At 44.7% G+C, this 11,760-nt stretch overlaps 2 protein-coding genes across 3 annotated transcripts in view; both read left to right on the top strand.

The window, feature by feature from the left end:
* The first annotated feature begins 2,823 nt into the window (after positions 1-2,823).
* LOC115588756 (olfactory receptor 51L1-like) lies at positions 2,824-3,801 on the top strand. The gene has a single exon (XM_030429525.1). It carries the CDS (start codon positions 2,824-2,826, stop codon positions 3,799-3,801), a length of 978 nt encoding a protein of 325 aa, XP_030285385.1.
* Positions 3,802-11,065: 7,264 nt separating this feature from the next.
* Positions 11,066-11,760, top strand: part of LOC115588657 (transmembrane protein 237A-like) — a 7,354-nt gene continuing 6,659 nt past the window's right edge. The window contains exon 1 of one of the 2 annotated variants that reach the window (XM_030429384.1): positions 11,066-11,284. The gene's annotated coding sequence lies outside the window, so the exon portion shown is untranslated. The remainder of the gene's footprint in view (positions 11,285-11,760) is intronic. The other variant, XM_030429385.1, reaches the window with a different exon arrangement.

Genomic DNA, 11,760 nt, shown 5'->3' with positions numbered 1-11,760 from the left:
GACTACGACTCTTCACCTGACTTTCATCTGCATGGAGCGAGGAGATGATGACTGGACTTTACTGTTTGGCTGAACTGTTCTTTCAAAGCTCGTTAAATTTACTAAAAGCTCCAATTCACAAGCTTCTGTTTTACAAGACCAGCAGTTAATATATCAGTTTCACTATGACATTCATAACCAGCCACAATAACTAGTGCAGTCTTCAGAGAGCTGAACTCAAAATGTCAGTTCAGAAAAATGATACATCATCAATATCAGTAATAACAATAACAACAAAAATAACAGAGCTCACAGTAAGATTCAGGAGCAGACGTCATGTTATTAGCCTGCAGCTAAACTGCAGCTATCAGCGCTAACAGTGCAGAATCATTGTTGTCATCATGTCTGTTTTCAGCATTATGTATTAAACCCAGTACAGATACTGTAATTAACATGCTAACACTTCTAGCTTTGTCAAATGGGATTCTAGATGGTACTAATTATCACAGTTTGCGGACTTTTAGATTAGCACAAGCTAATAGAGTTTAACATAGCGAATATTAGCATCACGGCTAGCGGAGCTCATTAGCTCCATGACTCACCAGTGACAGGAGTTAGCTTGTAAAATGGCGTCAGGTCTGCTCTCTCTGATCCTGACTGTGATTTTATATCGTCAACATAAACACAATATTAACTCATAATGAAGTTCTTCCTTCGTTTGGTTTTGAGAGAAGAAGCTTCTCTCTCATTAAGGCTTCGCTCTGCTCTTTGACCTTCACCGTGTGACCAGTCAGTGGGCGGTTGGAGGCGGGTTCAAGCTTCTGATTGGATGAATTAAAAGTAACCTTCATTTTATAGGCCATCTGCCACGTTTTTCAAATAACAACATGTTATGTTGTCTGTTAAACTTCACACACACACTTATGATAAATAATATTTTACATTTTATATGTTTTAATACCCATATTAGTTATTTGTATTTGCAAATAAAAATCACTGCCACACTGTTAATTTTGTACAATATCATGTTGGTATGTATATACGAATCTATTCTATTTCTTACCTTTTTAATTATATTGTTTATTTATGTAAATGATCAGGACCTAGCACCATAGCTTCTTGCTATCCCAACCACAAAAACACAAGTATATGAGACTCATTTTCATTTGACACTTACAATGGCAAACACGGATTAAAGCAAAATGTACTCAAGCAAGTTTACAACAATAATTTAGTTATGTGCTGTACTGTCATATGTCATTGTCTGCGAGTTGGCTCAATGTTTACTATTGTAACTGTTACCTGTAACTAGCCTAGCACCATAGCTTCCAGCTATCCCAACCACAAAGACACAAGTATAGGAGACTCACCTTCATATTCAAACACATAAGAATTTGCGTACATGCTAAATCCCTTCTCCAGCTTGCTCTTCGGGGCTTTCGCTGACGCTTTACCAATGCGATGGACATCGTTAATCGTCATCTTCGGCCGGTCTGTCAGGCATCGACTGTAGAAGAGCGCCATCTCTAGGCAACCGGAAGCGAGTGAGCCGTATTACATGAATGCTGAAGCTGACGTGCAAAGAGCCCGTTGTCCCACCCTGTGGTGTTCAGAGGGTGGTGCACTGAGGTGTGTGCAGTCAGCTGATGAGAAGTTGAACTGTCGGACAGTAAAAGGACAGTTTCATCAGAACTACTGGAGAGGGTCCGGGGGTGTTCATATACACCCTCCAGCCAATCAGAGTGGAGAACTGACCAAACCATGATTTAATTCTTACGGTTGATTGAGGGTTCAAGTCACTTTATTGTGAGTTAAGTGAAGTTAAGTTAATAATTAATCCCAAAGGAACATCTTTACCAGAGACAGCTACAAAAATGTAAACTACAACAGAAAAACCAGTGACAACCATCTGGTCAGGGTCACACGCTGGGCCCAGTTTAAGACAATAAAGAGTATTGGATATTAGTGAAATACATAAAATATGAAGTACAAAGTGTTTAAGGAGTTAAACACAAAAACCAGTGCCTCACACAATAACAACAGCAGTGAGTCGAGTCAAATAAACTAAAAATGAACTAGAATAGATATAAGTAGTATTGTTAGTGACAATGAAGGTAAAAAAAGAAAGTAATATTGCACCTGATAATCAATATATTGATGCACATGATATCAATAATAATAATAATAAATTGGAGCAGTGTTTCATATGTTGAATAAAGTAATAATAACTAGGTACTCTAAATAGTCTGAATACTCTGACTACTCTACAATGATAAAGTGAGATGAGGTGACTGTGTCACTTCCTGTCTGTGTGTGAGGTCACGTGGCTGCACTGTGAGTGTCGGTATAAAGACGAGCAGCTGAGCGTGTGTGCAGCAGATCACTGCAGGATGATGTGAGCTAACACTGACACTCACGTGCACTGAGGTCTGAACATATTCAGTGTGTTTGTACTTATATTAACAGTAATGTGGAACTGAAGCGTGTGAGCAGCTCGTCAGACTGCTGCTGTGATGCTGTCAGTAAATCATTCCCGTTTCATTTGTGACTTGTGATAACTGATGTTTTGAACCTCTGCCTTCTGAGAGCATGAAGCATGATGCATTCACTGAACTGACAGATTTGGAGGTTAATCATCAGCATTTTGCTTTTGTGTTCAGTTTTTTTGTTCTTAACTTGTGTTTTCTCTGAACACATCTGTTTCAATGACCTGGACTTTGTTCCAATGTTTTGATGTGAAATGTTGTGAAATGGACGACAGAAGTGACCTCCATCAGGCAGGATGATGTTGTGTCAGTCTGTCTTTCCTCTTCTTCTCTTCTTCACCTCTGTGTGTTTGCAGACATGAACAGCAACATCAGCCTGACTCCTCTCTACTTCCACTTGACTCTGTTTGCAGACTGTGGGCCCCTCAGATACCTGTTCTTCAGTCTGTGCCTGTTGATCTACATGGCTATAATATCTGCTAACGTTGTTGTTATTGTGACCGTGTGCCTGGAGAAGTCTCTGCATCAGCCCATGTACATGTTTATCTCCTGTCAGTGTCTGAACTCCCTGTACGGCTCAGCCGGCTTCTTCCCCAGGTTTCTGATGGACCTTCTGTCTGACACTCATGTCATCTCACGTCCATCTTGTTTCACCCAGATTTATGTCATTTACACTTATGTGATGCACGAGCTGGCTCTGCTCACAGTCATGGCCTACGACAGACTGGTGGCTATTTGTCAGCCTTTACACTATCACAGTAAAATGACCTTTAGGATGGTGAGAAATCTTGTGACTCTTGCTGTGCTCTACTCTGCATGTGCCATCAGCTTGTGTGTCTTTTGTACAGTTCGATTAACTCTGTGTGGAAATAAACTGCGCAGGCTGTTCTGTTCTAACTGGCCTGTGGTTCATCTCTCCTGTGTGGACACGACTCTGAACAGTTCAGCAGGTCTGGTCTTTGTTGTGATAACCATCTTTATCCCCCTGTTCTTCATCCTGTACACCTATCTGCACATCCTGCTGGTCTGCAGGAGAAGCTCGTCTGAATTCCGAGGGAAGGCTTTACAAACCTGCCTGCCTCACATCATAACATTTGTGACATATTCCTTCTCTCTCTTCTGTGATCTCTCGCTGTCTCGACTCAGGGCTGAAACACTTCATCCCATCATCACAGTTGTTTTATCTCTGGAGTTTCTGATCGTTCCTCCCGTCAGTAATCCTCTAGTTTACAGCTTGAATCTGCCTCAGATCAGACGAGCCATCTTCAGATTGAAGATCTGCCAAATGTTTCTTCCTTCATACAGGAGCACAAACCCAACAGACAGCAGCTGGTGAAGCCTGTCAGCCTGTAACTCACACTGATGAACGAGTATTTGTATCCTTCTCTCCAGTCAGAGTACTAATACCTGACTGCACTCAGAACATCACTACAGTATGTGTACTTAAAATACTCAAAGTAAAGTGAAATGTTCCCTGTCTGTGTTTTTATATGACATTTGATGTCATTGGATTAATATTAATTACCTCTGCATTACTTTATATACTGTTGGTGTAATCCACAGCAGACCAACTGACCAACAGCAGATCAACTGGTGGCCCGTGGACCAAAAGTGGCCCTTTAACACCCTCCCAGTGGCCCTTTGATCATTTTCTTAGCACATTCATGAGTTATGTCTGTTGCAGAATAAAAACATACTCTAATCCAGTGGTTCTCAAATGGTGGGGCGCGCCCCAGGTGTCGGGGGGGCGTGAGAGGCAGGGCAGGACGCGAAGGTCTATTTCCACTGGATACCTGTCCGCTGCATTACGTCTCTGTCACGTCAGCGGAGCTGATAGGTTTTACTTTAGTCTATGTGTTAACTTCCAGCAGGTCTGCTGCGCTGCGTATCTGCTCCGTCCAGCTCCGGCTGTCCGGAGCCCTCTGGCACAGATACGCAGGTCTTATATATATCTGGCGAATGCCGGAGCACGACGCGGCAATTCAGCTGAACACTCCGTGTTGACACCTCTAAAAAACACAAGCTCTTCTGCTGATCCCTCGGTCGGGAACTATGCAGCAGGAAATATGACGATGCCTACGCAGACCTTGGGTTTACCGTGAACACGGTCAGAAATGAGGAAAGACCTGTTTGTGTTTTATGCCTAAAAACTCTGGCAGGACAGCATGAAACCATTTTGATAATCAGGTGATTGTATGCAGAATGCTGCAACTCATACAGTGGTTTATACAGATCAATAAATAAATATTATCAGGTTCTCAATAGTATTTCAATTCGGGGGGGGTGCGAAAAAATGTCTGTCCTCTAGGGGGGGCATGACAAAAAATAATTGAGAACAACTGCTCTAATCTTATTAAAAAGTTATAACTCAGGCCGTATCTGCAGTCGACAACTGACTTAAAATTTAATATATGATAATAATAATATCAATATTAAAGGACAAAATGTTGTTCACATCAAATTTATTTTTCAAACTACTGTCATGGTTCATGATTCAGTGTTTCGGTTCTATGTCTTTGTGTCGTGTCTTCTGTCTTATGTTTAGATTTTTTGGTTCTGTCTTTCCTGTCTTATGTTTAGATTCTATGCCCTCTTGTGTCTCTTGTCCTTTCAGTGTCTCCTGTGCATTCCCTGTTTCAGTTTGTCTCCCTCTCTCTGTCAGTGTCTTCTCCTCTGTGCATCCCCCCCTGGTTACCTCACTTGGCCTCCTCCTTCCTCTCTCTCCTCACCTGTTCCTTGTCTCATCATTAATGTCTGTGTACTTAGTCTCTGCCTTCCATCTTGCCTTAGTCCGTTCATTGTTTCTGTTCCTGCTTCTGCTTCTGTCTGCGTGATGTTCCTTGTGTTTCCTTGCTCCCGGAAGTTCCTTGTATTCCGCCTGTGTCGCCTTTTAGTATGTGTTTTTGGATTTAGATTTTTGCATTTTGATTTGTACTTTGTTGAAACTTTTTAGTTTCACTTTGTTTAGCCGTTTTAGTTGCTACTTTGTTTTCTGGTTCCTGGACTGAGATTTCGTTTCATGCTCCTTGTTTTTTTGTTGCATTCAGCTTTTGTTTAAATAAAAGCTCGCCTTTTGTTGCCCCTCAATCCTGCCTCTTGTCCTATGAGTAACTGCATTTGGGTCCACCTCCTATCTCCTTAGCTTTCCCCTTTAAAGCCCCGTGACAACTACTAAACAAAGCAGAGTTCAAAATAAAAAGTGAATTGTTTGAACACATCAGGAGTTTCACAGGTCAGATACTGCACTTCACTTTTATTAAGTCTGGCCCCTTTAAAAACTAGTTGAATAGACCTGATCTATGACATCATCACGTCTGCTCCTGTCAGCAGGGGGCATGGTTCAGGTGTGATGACCAACAGGAGAGGAGACTGTTCAGTGTTTCCTACTCATTAATTTATGTGTGGCGGTCCGCCATAATATCAACAGTGGCCGCCACATATTGATTTTCTATTTTTGGAGCTTCTTCTTCTCCTTTTCGTGTCTTTGAAGACCATGTGATGTTAAGGGGTCTGTTTGCTTCCCGGTTCACTTGTAGTAGATGTGTAGCTCATCTACGGCTGAGATGAGATTTGCTTCTACAGCTTCAAACGTACTATCTTGGGATGTTACACAGAGGTTGTCAGCGTAGATGAACCCCTCAGTGTTCTTGTCCATTGGCATAGATGTTATATAGTAGTGGAGCCAGCACACTACTTTGAGGCAAGCTGTTCCGTTGTCGTCGCCAGCGACTTTGCTTGTTAAGGCAGAAGCTCTTTGCATATGCTGGATCTTTACAGGTTTTAGAAGAGTGATGATTCTGGTTCTCCTCCAGCTATTTGGGGTGTTTCCTGTCAGCGTGCAGTTGTTCATCAGCTCAAGGACCCACTTCCGTGTCAGAGGTCCAAAGTGCTTGATCTCCTCTGTGAAAATATTGTCCTGGCCGATGGCTTTGCCAGTGTTAGGGGCTTTGATGCTGATATTGAGCTCTTCAAGGGAGAACGGCTCAATCAGTCCGGTGTTTTGGGAGTGCTGAAGTCTGTCTACTTTTGGCCTTGGCTGTTTGGTGGTGGATTTCCCGTTGAGCAACTGATGCGCAACTGGGTTGGCTGTGGTGGTATACTGTTGCTGTTTTGGTGTTGATGGGTCATTGCTGATTTTTCAGAGGACGGGCAGTCGCAGAAGCAAAGGCTCGGGTCTGGGAAAAGTTCGGGGAGGCCATCGAGGAGGACTACCGGTTGGCCTCAAGGAAATTCTGGCAAACCATCCGGCGCCACAGGAAAGGGAAGCAGCCCTCCATCAACACTGTTTACGGTGGAGGTGGTGAGCTGTTGACCTCGACTGGGGATATGGACTTTGTGGACTTGGAGTAGGCATTCGACCGTGTCCCTCGTGGCATTCTGTGGGAGGTGCTTCAGGAGTACGGGGTCGGGGGCCCTCTGCTAAGGGCTGTACGGTGGCTGTACAACCGGAGCAGGAGCTTGGTTCGCATTGCCGGCAGTAGGTCAGACCTGTTCCCAGTGCATGTTGGACTCCGGCAGGGCTGCTTTTCGCAGACGATGTTGTCTTGTTGGCTCCTTCGAGCCAGGACCTCCAGCATGTCCTGGGGTGGTTTGCAGCCGAGTAGGAAGCAACTGGGATGAGGATCAGCACCTCAAAGTCTGAGGCCATGGTTCTCGGGTTGAGGGAGAGTTCCTGCCTCAATTGGAGGACTTCAAGTAGCTTGGGGTCTTGTTCACGAGTGAGGGAAGGAGACCCCGAGGAACTGTGTCACTCAGCTGGCCTGGGAATGCCTTGTGATCCTCCCGGAGGAGCTGGACGAAGTGTCCGGGGAGAGGGATGTCTGGGTGTCCCTGCTCAGCTGCCCCCACGACCCGGCCCCGGATAAGCGGAAAAAAATGGATGGATGGATGGGCTCCATGCCTTTTTGCCATTTTTTTCCATATCAGTTGTCTCCAGTAGAGTTTGCCATTTCTGCTGGTGGCATTCTGATAGGAAGGTCATGGGTCTCTCACCTACTTCGATGGTGCTTTCAGCAAAGGGGTCAGATTCGTAGAGCTGTTGGTATTGCTCATATAGTTCGCTGCTTGGAGCGTCAAGGCCGGGGATGTATTGAGTGCGGCAGCCTCTTCGGATTTTTGTCTTGAAACGCGCCATACAAGTCCAATCCATTATTATTATTATTATTGTTATTATTATTATTATTATCATTATTATTATTATTATTATTATTGGGATGTTCTTCTGGGCTGCCTGATGCACTAGCTTGGTGAAGATTTTATAGTTTTTGGGGTCTGCTGGGAGGTGGGTGATCTTCTGTTCAAGATGTTCTTGGAAGCCAGGCCAATTCACTTGCCCAAAGTTGAATCTTCTCTGGAAAGGAACTGTGGCTGGGATAACTGTGCATTGACTGTAAGGCCAATGGGGCGGTGTTGGGTTTTTGGCAGTAGCTCCAGTACCAGCTTCTATCCAGAGATGCTTTGACTGACAAACATGATATCAGGATTGTAGCCAGCTTTCCATCGCCCGCTATTAAAGGACTTTGGTTGTTTGGCATCATGGATCAGGTAGAGCTGGTCGATTTCGGCCTATACTTTCCCATTTTTTGCAAGCATGCAACATGCACATATTTCTCATGTGGTCTTTTTATGAGGGTGGTCATGCTTTCCACTAGAGGGCAGGGAGGTTGGCTTCAAAGTGTTTGGTAGAATTCGCAAGTAACATTGGTGGTATTACTTGACGGGGATTGCAACATGAATGCTTCTACCTTGATCCCAAACTCCGACTTTGGAGCTGTGTCCCCTCACTCACTCAAGACAGCAACCGTCAGTGAACAGCATGATGTCATATACTACGATACAGTTGTTGGCAGTGTGGTTTTTAGTCCGCCAGTAAAACCAACGAAGAAGAGGAGGACTATTTAATGCAGTTGTCTTGACCATAACTTACTCTGCAAAGAAGACAGCTGGCGTGTCATGTAATTACATTGTCATAGGATGCACTGGGGACTTTTTCCCAAAAGTTAACATTGTGAAAGATGCCTCTGTTAAATGGTCATAAAAGCCTCACAAACCTGCGAAACACTCAGAATTTGGACAATTTGTTTCAATAAAATTTGGAGAGTCTAGATGAGCCGCCCGGTTACATTTTATCTCCATCCAAGTTAGCTCGGGCCTAACCTGGAAGTTAGTCGGTGGATTTCTCAAGCAGCATGCTCTACGGCACCCAGCCTGACAGCCACCGCCACAATTAAAGTCTGATTCTGTGGGAAACACTGATGTTGATTTGAAAATCTAAGGCCGGCTCCTCCAGAGGTTAGTGTAACTGCTGTAGCATCAGTTCTGTCAGAACTGGAGAGTTTATTTCATCAGAAAGGGCAAAGAATGACACTGACGGCCTTTCCACTCTTCTCTCCACTGACTGATGGTGCTGAGCTCTGCGACTGTTCATCTGATTGGTTGATAGAAGGTGGCAGGCAGATGCTTCATCCCGTCAGTGCCTTCCCTTCAACAAACTGTTACTGTTTTCTCCTAACAAATCTCTGCTCTGACAGAATAAATCTCCTCAGAGGTCAAAGACCAGTGTTTGTCATCCACACAAGCTTTAGTGTCAATAATAAAATCATTCGTACATTGAACCTGTGCTGAGAGTGGACTCAGAGACTGGAGCCTGATCTGGACTTTGAGGACTGAACTGAGACCAGACAGTGTTTTCTGTGAACAGATGAGAAATGGTGCTGAGCTCTGAGGACGTTCTCACAAGTTCACATAAAAACATCAAATGTTTAATACAAGTCTGTTAGACTGCAGCCTCCTGTCTCACCACCAGGGAGCAGCAAACTACTGGTGCATGTGTGTGTGTGTGTGTGTGTGTGTGTGGGTGGGTGGGTGTGTGTGTGTCTGTTATAATAGGATTCCTTGTGCTGACCTGGTTTCTGTGTGTGAAGGTTTGACCTTTGACCTGTTAACCTGAGACAGAACAGACACACCTGCTTAGAGTCAACAGGTGAGACTTAGTGATGTCATCAGAGACAACAGATTTCAGACAGAAAGTCACAGAATGAACCTTTATAGAGCCTCTGCAGTACTGTGTGTACATGGAGGATACGCTGAGTACTGTGTGTGTACATGGAGGATACACTGAGTACTGTGTGTGTACATGGAGGATACGCTGAGTACTGTGTGTGTACATGGAGGATACGCTGAGTACTGTGTGTGTACACGGAGGATACACTGAGTACTGTGTGTGTACATGGAGGATACGCTGAGTACTGTGTGTGTACATGGAGGATACGCTGAGTACTGTGTGTGTACATGGAGGATACGCTGAGTACTGTGTGTGTACATGGAGGATACGCTGAGTACTGTGTGTGTGCATGGAGGATACACTGAGTACTGTGTGTGTACATGGAGGATACGCTGAGTACTGTGTGTGTGCATGGAGGATACACTGAGTACTGTGTGTGTACATGGAGGATACACTGAGTACTGTGTGTGTACATGGAGGATACGCTGAGTACTGTGTGTGTACACGGAGGATACGCTGAGTACTGTGTGTGTACATGGAGGATACACTGAGTACTGTGTGTGTACACGGAGGATACGCTGAGTACTGTGTGTGTACATGGAGGATACACTGAGTACTGTGTGTGTACATGGAGGATACACTGAGTACTGTGTGTGTACATGGAGGATACACTGAGTACTGTGTGTGTACACGGAGGATACGCTGAGTACTGTGTGTGTACATGGAGGATACACTGAGTACTGTGTGTGTACACGGAGGATACGCTGAGTACTGTGTGTGTACACGGAGGATACGCTGAGTACTGTGTGTGTACACGGAGGATACACTGAGTACTGTGTGTGTACACGGAGGATACACTGAGTACTGTGTGTGTACATGGAGGATACGCTGAGTACTGTGTGTGTACACGGAGGATACGCTGAGTACTGTGTGTGTACACGGAGGATACGCTGAGTACTGTGTGTGTACACGGAGGATACGCTGAGTACTGTGTGTGTACACGGAGGATACGCTGAGTACTGTGTGTGTACACGGAGGATACGCTGAGTACTGTGTGTGTACACGGAGGATACGCTGAGTACTGTGTGTGTACACGGAGGATACGCTGAGTACTGTGTGTGTACACGGAGGATACGCTGAGTACTGGGTGTGTACACGGAGGATACGCTGAGTACTGTGTGTGTACACGGAGGATACACTGAGTACTGTGTGTGTACATGGAGGATACGCTGAGTACTGTGTGTGTACACGGAGGATACACTGAGTACTGTGTGTGTACATGGAGGATACACTGAGTACTGTGTGTGTACATGGAGGATACGCTGAGTACTGTGTGTGTACATGGAGGATACGCTGAGTACTGTGTGTGTACATGGAGGATACGCTGAGTACTGGGTGTGTACATGCCTGGAATGACATCACTGTGATGTCACTGGAGTCTCTCCAGACACACTGAACACTGATTGGATGCTGATCAGCTTCATGGCTGCTTTGGATCAGATGACATCACAGCTGACCAGCCAACCACTAAGCTCCCAGAGCTCAGCACCGACCCACCTGCTGCTCTAAACCCTGGGATCAGTCTCAATTTGATAATGAGCCTCCTGTCATCTCCTCCTCCTCTCCTTCTCATGCTGCTCTTCCTCCTCCTCTTCCTCCTCCTGAATCCACCTGTAGAGATTAAAGGAGTGAAGAGAAGGAGGCGGAGGTTCAGTATTGAGACTCACCCTAAAACCCTGCGTCTCCTCTAGCTGGATCAGATCACAGCCACACTGATCGTCTGTTTCCTCTGCAGAGGCCCAGCTCAGCTGCACAGGTGAGTTCTGAAACACATCTTTGAAATGAGTTCAGGTAAAAAAGACTTTAATAATGAGTTGATCATCTAATGAGCCTCGTCTGTGTGTGTGTGTGTGTGTGTGTGTGTGTGTGTGTGTGTGTGTGTGTTAGTGATGTGTGTGTTTGTGTGAGTGATTCATTTGTGTGTGTGTGTGTTAGTGATTTGTGTGTGTGTGTGTGTGTGTGTGTGTTTGTACGTGTGTGTGTTAGTGATTTGCGTGTTTTCATTTTCATGTTTCATCAACATGAAACTGTTACAGCTTGAAACTGTTACAGCTTGAAACTGTTTCAACATGAAACTGTTACAGCTTGAAACTGTTACAGCTTGAAACTGTTTCAACATGAAACTGTTACAGCTTGAAACTGTTACAGCTTGAAACTGTTTCAACATGAAACTGTTACAGCTTGAAAACTGTTTCAACATGAAACTGTTACAGCTTGAAACTGTTACAGCTT

Source organism: Sparus aurata, chromosome 9, assembly GCF_900880675.1.
Source record: "Sparus aurata chromosome 9, fSpaAur1.1, whole genome shotgun sequence".
NCBI classification, from domain to species: domain Eukaryota; kingdom Metazoa; phylum Chordata; class Actinopteri; order Spariformes; family Sparidae; genus Sparus; species Sparus aurata.
This window is presented reverse-complemented; position numbering and strand designations above follow the sequence as displayed.